Source organism: Crassostrea angulata, chromosome 4 (genome assembly GCF_025612915.1).
Source record: "Crassostrea angulata isolate pt1a10 chromosome 4, ASM2561291v2, whole genome shotgun sequence".
Taxonomy (NCBI): Eukaryota; Metazoa; Mollusca; class Bivalvia; order Ostreida; family Ostreidae; genus Magallana; species Magallana angulata.
This window is the reverse complement of record NC_069114.1, coordinates 16,026,649-16,046,155: the sequence shown is the minus strand read 5'-3', so window position 1 is coordinate 16,046,155 and position 19,507 is coordinate 16,026,649. Positions and strand designations below refer to the sequence as shown.

The 19,507-nt window shown below is 34.9% G+C and overlaps 1 protein-coding gene across 1 annotated transcript; it reads left to right on the top strand.

The window, feature by feature from the left end:
• The first annotated feature begins 2,638 nt into the window (after window positions 1-2,638).
• On the top strand, window positions 2,639-14,466 carry LOC128180306 (puromycin-sensitive aminopeptidase-like). The gene is made up of 19 exons (XM_052848283.1): window positions 2,639-3,031; window positions 4,136-4,211; window positions 4,607-4,692; window positions 5,216-5,341; window positions 5,620-5,727; window positions 6,078-6,375; window positions 6,665-6,813; window positions 7,119-7,283; window positions 7,658-7,762; window positions 9,376-9,531; window positions 9,646-9,727; window positions 10,198-10,334; window positions 11,168-11,302; window positions 11,648-11,867; window positions 12,243-12,385; window positions 12,835-12,891; window positions 13,230-13,490; window positions 13,868-13,915; window positions 14,195-14,466. The coding sequence occupies exons 1-19, from the start codon at window positions 2,729-2,731 to the stop codon at window positions 14,324-14,326; spliced, it is 2,787 nt and encodes a 928-aa protein (XP_052704243.1). The 5' UTR covers window positions 2,639-2,728; the 3' UTR covers window positions 14,327-14,466.
• The last annotated feature ends 5,041 nt before the right edge of the window (window positions 14,467-19,507 follow it).

The following is a 19,507-nucleotide window of genomic DNA, read 5'->3' as shown; positions in this document are numbered from 1 at the left end:
CAATTAAGTTTAACTGAATACCACAAATCATGCACTATATCATTTAAAGTCTTCCTTAAATAAGCAAATATCTTACACGTTTGCTAAACCACCAAACCCCCCCCCCCTTTCCCCCTTTTTTGCACGTACATAAACACACACAAATGCACACCAAATGTGGTATTCACCTACCTCAAGTGTGAACCAGTCCTTTGCTGGCATCTGTCTTGTTATGAAGAAGTTTATTCACATTTGTAACGTTCTCAGAATTATCTTCACCCTGAAATCAAGAGGCTCTTAACTTTATTTAAATTTCTCATGAAGATTTAAATATACAGATTATGTATATAAGGTACCAAGCACCATGGAAAGGCTGAAAGCATTATAAGCAAATAGAGATATATAGTCACAGAGAGCATTCATGTGAATTTTTAAAAAATATTAATTCAATGTACATGTTTAAAAAGGAAATAAAAAACATTAAGGATCGATCAGCTAAAATCTGAGACAATGCAGTACTGTTGAACCTTTGTAATCTAAAATTAAATATACAAAGAAATTTTTCCAACACTATGTTATGTCGAGTACAATGAACTCTATCATCCACCACATTGTATAATAATAACTGTTTGATGTGACATAATAATATATTTTGAAACTTGCTTATAAAACAAGTGTTGTACAGTTATACCTCTATCACTCGACACTTAAATTTGTACCGTAATAACCAGATGAATGGTCTATAAATTGACTCTGTACCTGGAAACTTATTTATCCAAAACTATGTATTTAGTACAGTTAAACATCTATCATCCTAGTGCACTAATCTGTACAGTAAAAGCTGTTAAATCTCTGACACCATGTTCAATGATATTGTCATTTCTTATGTTATGTACACTATATACAGTGAAACCTGTCTTATCTGACACTTTATAGAGTGTCATCTGACTTACCCGACAGTACTTGTACAACATACATTTGTATAATGATACCTGTCTTATCTGTCGGTGATAACTTTGTTCAGTGGGACTAGTCTTATAATTTACAGCAATTTGAAAAAAATGACTATTAATAGTGACTATTTCAGAGATTACATTTACTATACTCTATGAACTTGAAAACTGTGATTCAAGATAGTCACTGGCCCACACTCTAAGGAATTACAAATCTTGTGCCAATATCTCATCTTAAATAAAGTTTTCTGGTAAAAAAAACCAAAAAACAAAACATTTTAAAGTCACAAACTTCATGAAAATTATATTTAAAGATTCAATAAAAGTTATCTAATCTGCAGCTGGTCATTTTTATTTTCTTTCAAACTTGTAATGCTCTGGAACTTTTTCACTTTGACGGATTTTGTTGAGAGATCGATGCTTGTTATCATACATTTTGGACTCAGACCTTAGTGTTTTAATGAATAAATAGATATATAGGCACTGTGAACTAACTCTCTTGTAACAAATCAACACTTTAAAAAAGTGATTGTGAATATTAGCTTCACTTTCCAAAGTGTCACACCATAAAACATATTTGGTCGGAGCAATTGGAATAATTTTAAAGGGGTACGGGTGGAGATGATCATGGGCTTAAGTTTAGATTAGCTAGAGGTTATATAGATTGTCCCAAGTTATTGCTTCCATCAATTTTTGATGATTTTTAATAAAAATACACGTACCTGAGAAAGAAATACAATTGAAATCGATGAAAGCTAGGGAATATAATATCCAAGATATCTTCATTGAACAATTATCCCTTTTTACTCATAAAATTTCACAGGAACGAAAACAAATTTCTTACGGAGATTTGTAATGGGAAATGCTTACATCTTATCTCCATTTGGAATACACTCGGAATACATCGCGCAATTTTTTAACATTATCATCCGGGCTTATTAATGGCTGAGGCAATGCAAAATCTCCGTAGACTTTCAATTCTTGGATGTGTATTGAAACCTGAAGCGGTAGAGGGGGCGTTTCAAAACAGATAATCTGGACATTTTTCATATTAGTGGATGAAAGTAGTTCGAGCACAAAGGTATTCACTATTATTGAAATATCAAGCAAAAAGTGGTGGAAGCAAAAACTCGGGACAGAGTACAGGAAGCAATATGCTGTTTGGATAGGAGCTAGATGACAATGAAATGATTTATGAACCTTTCCCAACAGTCACACTATAAAACATTTCAAATATCAAACATATCATAAACTCTTTTATAGATAAAGAAAGACAAGTGCCTTACATGCGCAAATCCCACCCCCTGGAAAATTTAATTTTATTAAATTCACATGGTAAAATTATTGCATATATGCATTAGACCCCCCTCCTCCAGGAAAAATTTTCTTGATCCCCGCATACCTTATTGTATGAAAAATGTATGTGCATGAGTGTATTCCATATCTTACCAAAAAACTGTCTGTTTGTTTACACTGTATTCAGGAAGTTGAAAATGCACTATAATTTTAAACTCCATTGTAGAAGAATGAAATTATTTCAGAATTATGACATACTTTCTACTTGAAATTTCAGTACATAATCCTTAGAATGAAAATTCTGCCTTCACAAATTTTTAGGAATAGATTTGAAGCCTATTTTCACGCACTATTCTTTTACGGATTTATCCACTTTAACCTGTTTAATTTAAAGTTTAGTATTCGAAAGCTGTATCCTGTCTAAACCCACGTGAAAATCTTATTGTGTAAGCTTTGGTAGAAATAATTCTTTACCAAGTTTGCAAATTATTTCATGCTTGATGTCATTGTTGAAAGTTGTTTTCAGGTTTAGCTTGCCAAATCTTCCGATTTCAATAGCAGAACCAGCCTATCTAAAACCTACTCAATCACGCGCTTGGTTTTCATTCCGAGCAAAAGCGGAAGTTGTTTTAGGCACTTCCGGAACAAATCGCTGTATCAGACGACATACATATTGCACCATGCCAGAGAAAAAAGAATTTAAAAGATTGCCGACGGACGTGAAGCCCGAGAATTATACTCTTCGGCTTCAGCCAGATCTTGATAAGTTCACCTTCAAAGGACAGGAAACAATTGATGTCAAGGTAGATAAATTGCATTGTTTCTATCGCAGATGGACCCGAACCGGCTTTTTAATTTATTGGATTTTTTAAATATATAATACTGTAATTTAAAGCAACATTTAAAGCAATATCGGCGTTTAGATTCCAAATAAGGTTGCAAAGAATCTTACTTCATTAACACCCCCTTTCCCTTCCCTATCAGAATTCCTAATTTTCCATGCAACATAGATATTTTATCAATGGTTGCAAAAATGATTGCACTTTAAATGCATTTCTCAATTTTAGGAGTTTTCCCTTTGATAGGTTTTTTGTTACACTGAAATTAATTTCAATTTAGAAAATTACAACAACCCCTCCGAATAGAAAAATCAATGTGATGTGTAGTTTATGTGATCCTCATGGGTTTTTTTTCGTCTATCAACGCCTCGGAATTTTTGCCAGAATTAACTTCCTCTTTGCAATTGCCAAGTTGATTTTAAAAAACTTTAAAAAAAGATAAGTTGTCAATGTGGTGTTTAAATTTAACTATGTTTATAGGCATTTGATAGAAAGCAGTTCAATACCTCTTTTATTTAACATTTGGTACCTGCAGATCTAACAAACTAAAGAATGAAATAAACAATTTTTATACACAACTTTTGGCACAGATTGAAATTTGAAGAGACAACCTTTCTTTCTTTCACTGAGCAATTTAATCTGTATGTCTCTCTCTATATATAGATTTATTCCCATATCATAAACATGATATTTGGCTGTGTAATCAATCTGTAGTGTTTACTACAGCTACTCCTGCTATATAATGTAGCAGCTGGAGCAGCTTTCAATATATAGCCCATATCAAAAACCAAAAATGTACATTGGTTGACTTATATGTATAAGAATATTAAAGTACATTTAATAAGAAGCTACTGCAATTTGCAGATCCTTGCTAACTTGTTGAAAATGAAAAACTCAAATATATGTAATGTTCATTTAATTTTTTCCTTATGTGTTAATGGTTTTTTTTTTTTTGGGGGGGGGGGGGGGGGGGGGGGTTGCACTTGTGATAAATCCCAGCGATTTGTGCCCTGTTTTTACTAAGTATTTTATGATGTGTTTTACATCTAATTATTTGTATTTTATCAGGTTCTCTCAAGCACGACCAGTATCACCCTGAACAGTGAGGAAATAGAAATTCAGTCCGCTTGTTATAAAGCTGCAGGTATAGTATAATTTACAATATGACACATAAGCCAAACAAAAATCCCAAAGTAAAGAGATATTTCCTCCTTTTTGAAAAATAAAATGTTAGTGTAGAAAGATATTGAGAAGTTAAAATGAATTTTAAAAAGGAAATGTCTGGGTCTTCAAATTTAGAATGTTTGAGACAAGGTAATGATGACTTTTGACAGATGCCTCATAAATCACTATGAATTTCCTCAGACTTTTGGATAAAAGTTTAAATTTTTGGGTAAAATTCTTGAAGAGCTAGATGATCTTCAATTGAGTCATCATTTCAAAAATTTTAGATGTGGTAAGCTGAATCTTCCAAGATTATTACAAATTCTGATTTTAAAATTGCAAACCTATGCTTATTTAATATCTTCTGTTGTACAGATGCTGGAGACCAGAATTTAAAAGCAGAGGTGAAATTTGAACCAGAAAATGCTTCAGTGGTTTTGTCATTTCCCAGTGCTCTTCAGGTAACTGTTCCTGTTCAAGTCCCCATTTTATCAAACATCTGTAGATGATGATGGAGAAAATGACATTATGGTATTGCTGGATTTTAGGGAAATTAAATAGTTTGGTAAAGAAATTGGGATCAGCAATGAATACTGGAAATGAAATATATCTCTAACATGAATCTGCATGCACAATATTTAATTGGGAATAACTTTTCTAAAACTTTTGAATATGAGAGACATTTAGAACCATTCTAACAAGAGCTTGGACTTTTGGAGGTTGTGTCAAACAGCAATGTGATGTAGGCCTGTCCATTTCATTGCTGGCCACTCAGGCATGGCTGTATGAAATCAACGAGATTTGTCTGACTTTTGAGCAAAGACTGCATAGTCTGTGTATATTACACTTGAAACAAGCATCATTTTTATCAGCCAAACAAGTTTCATAGAGTATACATCTGCATGTGTTATGCCTTTTGTGGTTGGTTTAATGATTGCATATGGACCATTATGTTAAATTGTTGCCATAACCCTGTGATTGTAGCCAGGAAGTGGGCAGCTGTGCATTGACTTCACAGGAGAGCTGAACGACAAGATGAAAGGTTTCTACAGAAGCAAGTATTCCTCACCTTCTGGAGAGGAGAAGTATGGAGCTGTCACACAGTTTGAGGTTCATATTCATTTATTTATATGTTTCCTTTGTATAAATGTTTCAAAGATCTTAAGAGGTTTGAAACAACAAATATTAGAGAAATTCTTAAAATTTGCTAAATTTAATATTCAAAGAGGCTTGTACTTATACATGAATGTACAAGGCCAAAATGTATCAATTAAACAAAAACTTTTTGTTTCAAATTCAGTACCTGTAATTTCAATATCAACCCAAACATCTGGCCTGAGAAATTAAAAATTATTTTTGGCTGAGCAATTTGATTTTGCATTTTGTAGGCCACAGATGCCCGTAGAGCTTTCCCTTGCTGGGATGAACCTGCTGTCAAGGCCACATTTGATGTTACCCTGGTGGTTCCAAAAAACAGAGTAGCTCTCTCCAACATGGTGAGTCCACAATTCCTATGTAAAGGCTTTGTTGACAACATTCATTAAAAAATATATTTGTTGCTATATTTGATCTGTTTGATGAACTGGAGACAATGCCTTGCCGACAACATTCATTTGAAAAACATTTAATGCTATTTTTTATCTGTAGAAGAATCTAGAGAAACTGAATTTGCTGTAATTTTTTAATACACTGTAAATACATTTACCTGTACTTTTTCAATAAGCATGATATGCTATACTTTTCTTTATATATTTTCTTTGATTACGAGAAAGAGTGCGCTTCTGTATTTGTTTTAATATTGAAATGTTGACCTAATAGCATGACATTGATTGATTCAACATTATAGCCAGTGAAATCGGAGAACGATCTGCCAGAAGACAGCACCTGGAAGGTGGTCACCTACGAGCGGACCCCCATCATGTCCACCTACCTGCTGGCCTTTGTTGTTGGGGAGTACGATTATGTAGAGGACAAGGATTCGGACGGGGTGCTGGTCAGGGTCTACACCCCCGTGGGCAAAAAGGAGCAGGGACAGTTCGCCCTGGAGGTGGCGGTCAAGACGCTGCCATTCTACAACAAATATTTCCAGATCGCCTACCCCCTCCCCAAAATTGACCTCATCGCTATTGCTGACTTTGCTGCAGGTTTTCTGTCATTTATTGCACACATTTAACAGAAATCAATATTTTTTCAAGTTTGACAAAATTATTGAATTTATTCTGAGAATGAAATTGTTAGAATTACCATAGCATCAGATACAAAGAGTTAATCATGAAAGGTAATTTGTTACACAAGTTTTTATAATAAATGCTAGTTCTCTAAATAACATGTGAGACTTACTGAATAATTATATATCTTTTTATTGTACCAGTAAATGGAAACTTGCATGTGATACATGCAGAATTTTGACCAATCAGATTGAATGTTTATTAGGTGCGATGGAGAACTGGGGCCTGGTGACATATCGAGAGACAGCTCTGCTGATTGATCCTAAGAACTCCTCCTCCAAATCCAAGCAGTGGGTGGCGCTGGTGGTGGGGCATGAGCTGGCTCACCAGTGGTTTGGGAACCTTGTCACAATGGTAAGTTTGAGTGACTGGACAGTAATAGGAACATGAAATCAAATGTTTCTCTGCTTGATGATGGACATTTAGTTGCATTGTATTACCCTTTGATTTTAAATATATCTGAAGGTATGTTCTTTTGTTGATTTCGTCGTTTTTCTAAATTTGTACAAAAAATTAATTTCTGTGCAAGTAAAAAACATTTACATCAAGAGTTCTGCCTCACAAGACAGATTATTATCTCAAAACATGGTTGATTGTAATATGTTCTTGTTCAAAAAATTATGCAGTAAATTGTACTGAATTTATTCCTGTGTTTCTAGGAATGGTGGACTCACCTGTGGCTTAATGAGGGCTTTGCCTCCTGGATTGAATACCTCTGTGTGGACTACTGCTTCCCCGAGTTTGACATTTGGACACAGTTCGTGAACTCTGACCTAGGCAGAGCTCTGGAGATGGATGCTTTACACAATAGTCACGCTATAGAGGTAGGGAACCAGTGAAAGCATTGTAGGCATTAAAATACAAAATCTAGTAAGTTTTTCCAGCTTTGCCTTGCCTTCTATGGATGTTACCAACCAGACACATTTCCGTAGATAGTCAGTAACACATGTACCTGTATTATGGTGCTTAGGGAGAAGTTTGGTTGCTGTAATATTTACCTGCATACTTAAATGAGAAAAGATTAAGGAAATATTGATGTACAAATTGTACATGTATTTAATTGACAGAAATACACATGTTGTTCAAAATGATTCATTGTTGATAACATCTACTTTATTTTAACCTTTGCATTATGATCAATCTGGCTTTATAGCAGGTCAACCAATTACAAATTTAATTGATTTGATGCTCCCTTCAGATCCCAGTGGGGCATCCTGATGAGGTGGATGAAATTTTTGATGCCATTTCCTACAGTAAAGGAGCCTCTGTCATCAGAATGCTGCACGACTACGTTGGAGATGAGGTATGTACCGTATTTTTCGGGGCATATGCCGATGTGGGGCATAGGCCGAATTGCTCATTTTCAGACAAAATTCAGGAAAAATCCATAGACTAGCCGAATTGGGGGAGAGGCCGATTTTCAATCGATGATTACTGTGGTGAAAGTATGACCGCTGCATGATGAAGGAATTTAAGTTGTCGTATTAAGTATATACTTTCAGAATATCGATGTAGAAAGTCAAAAGAGTAATTAAAGTTATTAAATTTGCTTAACATATGTATTTTAAACATTTAAAAAAAATATAATTGTGTTTTGTGGTTGTTTGGTCTCTTCCGTATTCGTCGTTATACATCGTTAGGTATCGTAAATTTACATAATGTAAATTTAATTGCAACACCAACCTCCGTGGTACTGTCTGATAGAACTAAGTATGATATTTTACCCAACCTTTTATATTTTATTAAAACCTTACTGCTCAATTTCATTTAATCAAGTAATACTTTGAAAGCTACTTGTAGATCGGGGTATGGCGTCCATTAGCTCAACACGTGGTTTCATATTCAAATAGAGTTATCCCCCGTAATCGCATGAATGAGAAAACGAAATACCACACATAAAATATTTAATTTGTGTTTTTTTTCATTAATAAATTAAAAAGTGACTTGCCGTTATGCAAAGAAGTTGTAATGTTAAAAACACAATTAATGCGGTGAGGTGTAAGGGTGTACACTACGTGCCCCCAGGCTGTGTAAATAGTCACGGGTTTCACACCTTTGTATATACACACGACACCAGAATACCGTTATTTCATCCAACAGAAAATTAACTGTAAAAACACAAAGCATTGATATATTCTGCACCCAAGACCAGTGATTCCCACGAACGCAGACAAGAAGAAATTCACAAAAGTTCCGTCATATTTCATTCTACCCGGTTCCGTTTTTTTTTTTACTACGCATTAATAGTTTCCAGGGTTCATACATGAACGTGGGGGAAAAAATTCTTTTGATTGGGGTTGTAAAGAAATACCTCGTACAGTACTGTACATTTTATTACTCGCAATGTCATTACAAAAATTATCAACGGGACAACTATCAGAGACGTATATACTAACGGGCTCTGTTATATCTATGTATCTGCAACTATCGAACAATAGTTCAAACGGACGAAAAAAAAAACAACAACCCTGATGATAAACTGCTAAAAACAGTGGATTTTAAATTTGACTGTTTAATTTTTTCAACTTTGAGCCTATGATTAGCCGATCCCGGGGGATAAGCCGATGCTCGCGCATTGGAGAAAAAAAATACCGGCCTATGCCCCGAAAAATACGGTAATAATGGGACGAATCCTGTTGTATGATAAAGAAGTGCTTGTCTGATAAGGTGGGTAATTATTTACAAGGATGTTACATACCTGTGTTGAAGAGAACATACTAAGTGGTACATTTGACATGCATTGTGAAGGCGTTTGTCAAACAAATACAGGAGGTAAGTAATTAGTAAGACTACGTCGGAAATGTGGTTAATACATACAATGAATTCCCAAAGAAAAGGAGGGGGCAATATGTTTTAATACATGATATAATTCTTAAATCACCTTTTGGTATACCAAAGCTTTTTATTGTTTTTCAGAGCTTCAAGAAAGGAATGAACCAGTACCTGACAAAATTCAAATACAAGAATGCAGTCACTGAAGATCTGTGGGAGTCCCTTGGGAAAGCCAGCGGAAAACCGGTCCTTGATGTGATGACAACCTGGACCAAACAGATGGGGTACCCCGTGGTGAAGGCAAGGAGCTTACATTGTAGATTTTCAGTTTCATAAGTCATTAAGTGAGAGGTGCAATGAACTTTGAATCAATTTTTTTTTTACATATTCTGATGTAGATAATTCTATTTTTAGGTCAGTGAGAAACAAGATGGCAGTAACAGAGTTTTGACCTTGACCCAAGAGAAGTTTTGTGCTGATGGAGTACAGAAGAAAGGTAACACTGGAGTGACTGTATGTTGTGTGTGTTGGACATTGTGACAAAAGTAGAATGTTTTTCCCAAGTAATAGAGCTGTCCATTATGTATGAGATAAAATTACAACTGAAAGAATGATAGCAAGTTAAGAATTGTGAATCCAAGTTATCAAATAGTTACTGTAGTCTACATATAATTTATTAGATATACTGTGGAATCATTAGAATTCGCGGTGGCTCAATTTTCATGGTATTCGTGGATAGCCCACCCCCACGAATTTAAATCCTCAACGAAAACAATTTTAGAAAGAGTTATCTTTGTTGCTGAAACAGTAACCGACGCATCCACGAAATTACATCCCCACAAATCAGCAAAAAAGTCATAATCCACGAAAATTGGCCCCCACGAATTTAAATGATTCCACAATATCAGATGATAGTTTCACTTGGTAATTTGTGTAAGGTTACATTCTGTTATGACTGTATTTTAGAGGGCTCTTTCTCCTGGATGGTGCCAGTATCAATCAGCACAGCCAGCGATCCAAAGAAAGCTGCTGTAGTTACTCTGCTGGACAAAACCTCAATGGATGTCACAGTTCCTAACGTCACCCCAGACCAGTGGGTTAAGGTAGGTCACATTTCTCATTATCACTCCGGACCAGTGGGTCAAGGTAGGTCCCAGTTCCCAATGCAACCCAAGATCAGTGAGTCAAGGTAGGTCCCAGTTTCCAATGCAACGCTAGACCAGTGGGTTAAGGTAGGTCCCAGCTCCCAATGTCACTCCAGACCAGTGGGTTTAGGTAGGTGACCGGTCCCAATGTCACCCAGACCAGTGGGTTAAGGTAGGTGACAGTTCCCAATGTCACTCCAGACCAGTGGGTTAAGGTAGGTGACAGTTCCCAATGTAACCCTGATCAGTGGGTCAAGGTAGGTCCCAGTTCCCAATGCAACCCAAGCCCAGTGGGTCATGGTAGGTCCCAGTTCCCAATGCAACCCAAGACCAGTGGGTTAAGGTAGGTGACAGTTTTCAATGTCACTCAAGACCAGTGGGTTAAGGTAGGTGACAGTTCCCAATGTCAGCCCAGACCAGTGGGTTTAGGTAGTTGACGTTTCCCAATGTCACTTCGGACCAGTGGGTTAAGGTAGGTGACAGTTCCCAATATCACCCAGACCAGTGGGTTAAGGTAGGTCAAAGAGTCTAGTGTAGCACCCCAAGTTAGTTTGACAATAGTATTTATGATATATATGATAGTTGAAATTTAATTACTTTAAGTTAGCATGGATAGCAATAATTAAATTTTACGTTAAAAGAATTTGTAATTCAAATGTTTACATTGATATGCTCTGATTTTGATCTAAGACTTGATATTTCACTTCATAAACATTAAAGAAGAGAAGGTTTTTCTTGATTTACTACCTATTACCTATCCAGTAGTAATTGACCTCCTTTATCTATTTCAGGTAAACTGTGAGTCTGTGGGTGTGTACCGGGTCCAGTACAGCTCAGAGACCCTTGACAGATTCATTCCTGCCATCAAGAATAAAACTCTGCCTCCCAGAGACAGGCTTGGTCTGCAAAATGACCTCTTTGCACTTGTAAGTGGATGTTTTGTAGACCCCAGTAAAAAAATGGCTTTTGAAATTATAAACTTGTAAATTCAAAGTATCATACTGTGGGGATTCCCCATTATAAATCTCCGTAAGAAATCAGTTTTCGTTCCAGAGAATTTTTCTGAGTTGAAAATATTAATGCGTGAATGGAATTATCTTGGATATTTTCCCTTTCACCTATTTCAATTGTACTTCTTTCTCAGGTGTATGTATTTTTATCAAAAATCATCCAAATGTGCTGCAGAAATATCTTGGGACAGACTATAGTACATTTCACTAAAGATTGATTTAAACTGTAAAAGCATAACAATGCCTTCCACTATATTTCAGGCTAGGGCAGGGATGATCTCTACTGTGGATGTTCTGAAGGTGGTGGGAGCCTTCGTCAATGAGGATGACTACACGGTGTGGAGCGATCTCACGGGGAACCTAGGACAGATCAGCATCCTGTTACAGAACACGGACGGATTCGAGGACTTCAAGACCTTCAGCAAGAAACTGTACAAACCGGTGGCCCAGTCTCTAGGCTGGGACGCCAAGGAAAGCGAAGGTTTGTCTGCCATCTATCTGTAAGATCTGTAAATAGCTGTTTATCGGTCCATCAGATTATATTATTTGTTTGTTTTTACTTGCTTGTATGCGTCTATTGATATTCTTACTGCATCTTCAGATGATGCATTTGAAAGTAATCTGTTGTGATTCCTAGGGTGTTTTTAATTTTGATATTGGAAGTGCCCTCTATCTATCTACATGTATTATACCATGTACACTATAAGCATACTGGTCATATTACTAAACAAGATATTAACATGTACTAATATGTATGATGCAATACTAAGAATACTTCATTGTCATACTGAGAATAATGACGATAAACTAGATATTTGCCTGAATGTACATGTACATGTATAAACTTATGTTCCAGGTCCGTTAGCGGCCATGCTTCGAGAGTTGGCTCTGACACGGCTAGGCAAGTACGGTGATGAGGAGACAGTAACAGAGGCCCGCAAAAGGTTCGAAAATCACGTGTCAGGAAAGGTCCCCCTCCCTGCAGATCTGAAGGGACCAGTAAGTACTGGGTAGATTAACATAGATACAGTAAAATTTTCTTATTGTTTCTAAATGTTTTTTAAACCAGTATATATACTGTAGAATCCTAATTAAATGCGAGGAATTAATATGCGTGTAAAATCGCAAGAAGCACATCTCGCAGATTTTAAAATCTCGCTTTTATTTTTTTAACAGATGAAAACTAGTTAATTTGGGGTTCTCGATATTATTTTATAGCGATTTGATGCAAAACTGTCGAATCGCGGAATTAAGTACTCGTGAAAAATAAGGAATCTACAGTATTAAAAGTTAAAATGTCTATAAAATTCAACACAAAAAGTTTGTGTCATAAAAAATAATATTGATATCAGATTGGTATGGCTCCATACCATCTCCATGTTAATTGTTTGTCCTTGTTAGAATGGAATTTGTAAACAAATTCTCACCTGTCCACATATCATTTACAGGTGTATTTGACGGTGATGGTCAATGGGGATGAAACCACATTCAATCAAATGATGAAGGTAAGTAAGAAATAAAGTCTCTCTCTCTCTCTCTTTCTCTCTCTCTCTCTCTCTCTCTCTCTCTCTCTCTCTCTCTCTCTCTCTCTCTCTCTTTGAGATTGTACAATTTAAATATTTTGCACTATTCATTTTCAAATTAAAAATATCACTCTTATTGGGAGGTGATTTTCTTAACTAATTATTGATTAAATCACACTAAGGATACACTTTACACATTAACTAAATCAAATTCACCAAAAAAAAAATAATCATTGCACAGGAGATAACTTTACAAATAGGGAAAACTTTGCAAAAGGTGGGGTTGTTCCTTACAAATGTCTGAATTTTTCTTTACTTAGTTGTACGACGAGGCAGACATGCAGGAAGAAAAAGTTCGCATTAGCCGCTGTATCGGATCCATCAAAAGTGACGAACTGAAGAAGAAAGTGCTTGACTTTGCTATGTCTGATAAAGTTAGATCCCAGGACACAGTGTTTGTGATTGGCGGAGTTACGGGAACTGTTCAAGGCAGAGAACTCTGCTGGCAGTTTGTCCAGGACAAGTGGACAGAGCTACACGAAAGATACAAAGGAGGATTCCTGCTGTCTCGACTCGTGGAGGTAACATTTCTTTGTAATATATTGTACCGGTACTCTATTCTCTCCTAGCTGCTTAATACTTTTAATCAATTTTATTATATTCTTTTTCTTTGTCTTGTTAAATTGGAATTTTGTTTATTTGTGACATTCATTTTCTGATGTTTGTTACTATTTTTTTTTTTAAATCATTATCTGTTTTTTTTTAAATTGCTGAAACAGATTGTATTTTCAAAACAAAAAAAAACCTAATTTTTTATATCACCTTATGATATTTACTAATGGGGACATAAATTTCTAAAACAATATCATCAAATTCCAATGCAATCATATTTCTGACACATATTAGTTTTTTCTTTTTTTATCAATAATTGAATGAATTTTGTGTTTCATCTTGCCAGGTTTCCACAGACAACTTTGTAACAGAGGCTCGTGCTAAGGAAGTAGAGGTAAGCTTCACAGTTTTGGGGTTTTTTTTTGTTTTTTTACCAAAAAACATGTTGAGAATTGACAAGAAACATGTATTAACTTAATAGATTTTACATTTGATGATAAGATTATGGTAATTAAACTGATGTCTCTCCGATCCCCATTTACACCAATGTTTTATTAGGCATTGGACTCATTAAAATGTTCAGTTAGATTTTCAGATAAACTAATGCATGTATTGTCAAGTGTACATTTTATATTTTGTCTATATAATCTAAATTGCTTTAATGTCTTTGCAGAAATTCTTTGAGACCCATTCTGCCCCAGCAGCTGAGAGAAAGATCCAGCAGTCCGTCGAAAACATTCGACTGAACGCCAAGTGGATGGAGCGCGAGTCCACGAGTGTGCTGAAATTCCTGCGCAGTCAGTGAAACTGAAATTGTACAGGGCAGCGACCAAAGGACCAAGATCAGAATTAGTGGAGTTATTTATGAACAAATAGTCATGTGAAATTTCATCTTGTCTTTTCTTTTCTTTACAATATTAAAGGAACATTTATAATTGTTGTGCAGTCCTGTAGTTTGTTGTGATTTTAAATCTACTTCAATACAAAGTTAAGAAAATATTTAAGGTGGTATAGGACGTTTGTCAATATTAATGTGGAATATAGTACATTATCATAGAGATACTTTCACTGGTTTGAAATTTTTAAATTTTATATTAATTACCCCAAAAATACCTTTTAAATAAGAAAATATTTAAGGTGGTATAGGACGTTTGTCAATATTAATGTGGAATATAGTACATTATCATAGAGATACTTTCACTGGTTTAAAATTTTTAAATTTTACATTAATTACCCCAAAAATACCTTTTAAAAAATTTTTGGAAAGGTAAAAATTTTAAAATCCTCAACGGGAATCACTCATGGCTTACAGATTGGTAGTGATCCATCTAACCCACCGTTGTTACGTGTAGGTAACAATTTTGCGGAAAAAAATAAAAAATTACGCTTGATTGTTTATTTCGATAAATAGTACATCACAACATGGAGGTGTCCCATACCACCTTAAACTGATTGAGAAAGATATTTGAAATTTGATTTTGAGATTTTACTGTATTTAGGCGTGATGGGCCACTTTGTTTTATATGAAATTAAAATTTGTAAATCAAGTGTGAATGAATAAAGTGGATTTTTAAAAAAAATAATTTGATTGGTTTACTGGACAGATTTCATTCTTAATCATGTTCTAGAATCTATGAAGCTGAAAAATGTTGCAAATAAATATTGCTGTACATATCTTTTATAGATTCCAATTGATCCAAGTTAGAACGTACACAATATTTTTAACATTTTCTGTGGCTTTATCATCAAAAACTATTTTGTATCCGACTTGGTGTATAAAATATTTTTTATAACATCTGCAACTAACTTGAAGGATACCTGCCTGGTGTGGAATGGATTGACTGTAGAGCTATTTGGATCTGAATATAGAACATTAGATTCATCCAAGCTGTTGGTTTTTTTGTTTTGTTTTTTGGGTTTGTTTTTTTTTAATTTAACTTTTGAATTCATCTTGATATTATTACCATATGCGTATCGGCACGTCTAAACTAAATACACCTCTTAAACGAGTATTTCCGACTCAGAGTATCAGTGGGCTATTCAGAGATATACATGAATGTAACTATTCCTCGAAGCTCGTTTCCTGTTGTCGACAAATTAAATGTATATATACATGTAGTTGTCACAGGTACAGGTTCATTCCATTTCGCCAGGTGTATCTATTTTTAGAAAAGGGTACTTCCCAAACTAACAATAAAATACCTGAAACCTATTTGCCATCATACTATCATGACAGCAATGTTATCTGGATAGGTCCGGTGAGATCTGCTTTGAATTAATGGGCCAAACGCATTACTTTAAATATAGAAACAAAAACTATAATTTTTAAATATATATGTTGAGTTATGCAAATACGGTCGGGAGATCAAATCCAGTTGGGGCGAATTACATTACAGTCATTACTTTCAAAATTAACATGTTGCCGATATGCATTGCAATGCTTTATCATTACATTTAGCATTACCGCTAAGCCTGGTCGGGGTGACCAAAGGGCTTTATGATAGATTTGAACACCCCGACTGTATCATGGTTTTTTTGTTTACTTACATTTATATAATTTTCACCACATAAATTATTAACATTTTGACGTTATTTTTTCGTTCATTTCATATAATTTATGCTACCTTGATTATCACAGACTAAGACAAAGGGGGAAAAACATAATATATTATATTTTCCCCCGGTTTCTTAGTCTGTGATAATGTAATGAATTACGAACTTTACCATGAAATTATAATTCGCCCCAAGCCTGAAATGATGTTATTATTTAAACAATAAAATGCTTTCTTTGACGGGGTATGAAGGTCGCGACATTGCAGAAAAAATACATTATGCGGGTTATGTAATTTTTGTCTGCAATGATCGCTACCTTCATAACCCGCATGAATCATCTAAGAAAGCATTTTATTGTTTATACAAGTATGTACACCTTTGTTTCAATAAATTAAAATTAATGTTAATGTACACCAATATGTCAGCTAAAAAGAAACAGCTAGCCGAATCGTCTCCTATGGGAATTTGACTCTGACATCATCATGATTATTTCGTGCAGTCCGTGATTAGGCGGAGGCGCCAATTTCAATTGCTTTTATGACCTTCTACGTCACAGGTCAAATTCCTCCACCTTTTTAGGGTACTTCTAACGATGTTATTTAAACTAAGGGCATGCTACTTGTCAAACGACAACACTCCCCTTTTCCAGAGGAACGAACGATAACTCCTCCTTTTGTATGCACAGGGTCTGAAGCATGCTGTTGAAACATTACATGTATATATGTGTATGAATAATTAATAGATGCGCTGGTAATGAATGTTTTAAGAACAACGGCAATTGTATACTTTTATTTGAAAAAAGGAAGATTAGAAATTAAGATAAATTTAATTGATTCGCGCAATAATCTAATACATTTTAGATAGTGGCTAATTAAAACAACAAGTGGGTGTGAGGTCTTGTTTCATAGGGACCCCAGCAGCGGTTTTGTGTAGGCTCAAAATACATAAAATTATGTCAATTTGATATTTCTAAAGAAAACGTTATAGAACACTTAAAAGTATATGAACGTTCTGTAGAATTGATGAACGAAGATTATCTTCTTGTGTTACAAAAGACGTAAAAATATTATTTCTGATGTCTTGAATATCAATGAGGTTGCATTCACTCTTTCGAAGCTTCCGAAACACGACTTCTGGTGAGAGAATGCATGGGTTGCATAATGAAGTATCCCGCGTCCTCTGAAGAATTAAACTACTGTACTCGCCCGGGTATAATTACCGCATCCGTTCTTCAGATTCTACATGTAATTAACAGTTTGATGGCTTCGATGTAAATTTCAAATGTTACCGAATAGTTTTGGATAAATTTTAAATATGTTGTAAAATGTGAGCAACCCGTTAAGCTTCTTTGTACAGAAAGTCTACTCTGTGTGTATTGCATATTACCATGAAAGTACGGTTCCATTTTCCCCCGGCAATACTATTTCGGCTCTCATGTACTCAGACTTTTTGTCATTTATTGAGTGTATAGTTATGAATAGTTTATTCCTCTTAAACCGCTGCACAGAATTTCCAAACCTTTGTACGAAATGTACATGTTACCTGGATAATCCGGTTCCATTATTTTTCTGCGAAATTTTGCACTTCTGAATGTTGTTGAAGACAAAATTATATTTGCATATTTGCTGACATACTTATCTCGTGAATTGCAATCAACTTTTCGTAAAAAAATAGAAGAAATCATACCTGGTGGATGTTAATTTATCAAAATATCTCTAAAAAAATTTTTTTTTCCTTTGATCATTTTGCTTGAAATTCATAAAACATAGATGGTTTATTGGATTCATATTTTACACGTACCTAAAGATTATTTAAAGTCATAATTACTTCAATAAATCTTCAGGTACGTTAAAGGCATACGATTAATTTTGGGAAAAAACGCATGCTTTTTTTAATCACCTTTGTATATATCCTTCACTACTTTTTACACACAAATTCCATTTGCCACATTTGATAAAATCTAGTAAACATGCAATTATCCACCCCCCCCCAAAAAAAAACAACAACAAAAAAACCCTACATTTACGTTTGCATCTCATGGGGTTAAAAACAACTTACTTTTCGGAAAGAATAGTGCCTTTTTTTAGGCAATTAAGGTGGTATGGGACATTTTCATGTTTGACGTATCTTTGATCATAAATGTTTTCTCTCCTGAAATTCTTGCCTAACATTTAACAGTGTAGAGCACTAGGTTAGATGGTTAGCTATACGAATCTGTACGTCGTGAGTTCGAAACCCGCTTAGGCTTTTATAACTTAATTTTACCTATCAAAAATTATTCAAAATTAATTCTTTGAGCAAATATTTTCTACCATAATTTTGTTAGGTAATTTAAATAATGCTTCCACCTATCAATACTCTCAGGACTTTGATTTTTTTCTTCCGTTGCTGTAAATAGGTGCTTATATGTCAAAACATTTATCATATGAATTCGTGTACATATATGGAGGCACCACCAAGATAATAGACCTAAAAAAGACCTTGGGGAAGTTACTATATATATATATATATATATATATATATATATATATATATATATATATATATATATATATATATATATATATAGATATAGATAGATAGATAGATCGTTAAAAATTCGTATATATATAGATCGTTAAAAATTCGTATATCATTGGAGGTGTAATATATCTTTTCTTGCATGTCAACATACTAGTTTGAATATGTTACATGTTCACATAATTATCTTGAATGCAAACATATTATCTTGCATGTTGACATGCATGCACATTTAATGGTTGCACACAAGGGGCAGATTTAAATGCGACCATAAGCGACAATGGGAAAGATAAGATTATTGATATTTTTTCTATAAATAAATATGCAAATCTTTTGTTTTTAATGAGATCCTACTATAGCGAGTATTGGCTTTAGTTGGTTCTTGAAACAGGCACGTAGCATCGTTTTTGAAAGTGGGGGGGCCAGACTCATCCAAAAAATCTTGACAAGCAAAAAAAAAGGAAATTCAAAGTTTCCCAAAATCTTCAAAATCCTAATCCGTGGGGGGGGGGGGGGGGGGGGGGGGGGGCTAGCGTAGTATATAACTTCAATTTCACTCCTCATTTCCTTATTTTCATATCATTTTTTCACATACTCCCAAAAAAGTGAGGGGGCCAACTCCATGATAATTCAATTTTTTATATGTAAATTTTAAAAAATTTGTTGCTGCGAGAAAAAGTGGGGGGGCCAGGCCCCCCCTGGCCCCCCCTGATGCTACGTGCCTGTGAAAGTGATCGGGTCAATGAACTGAGAACAGCTATTGACCTGGGGGGGGGGGGTATCCGAGGTCACTAAGGGTTAATAAACAACCCGTCAATCCGGACTAGACAGGAGCTAACGTATATTCATGCTTGGTCAGTTTGAATTCAAGAGGAAACTGTGTTCAAATCCCAAATTTGCATTAATAAAAAAA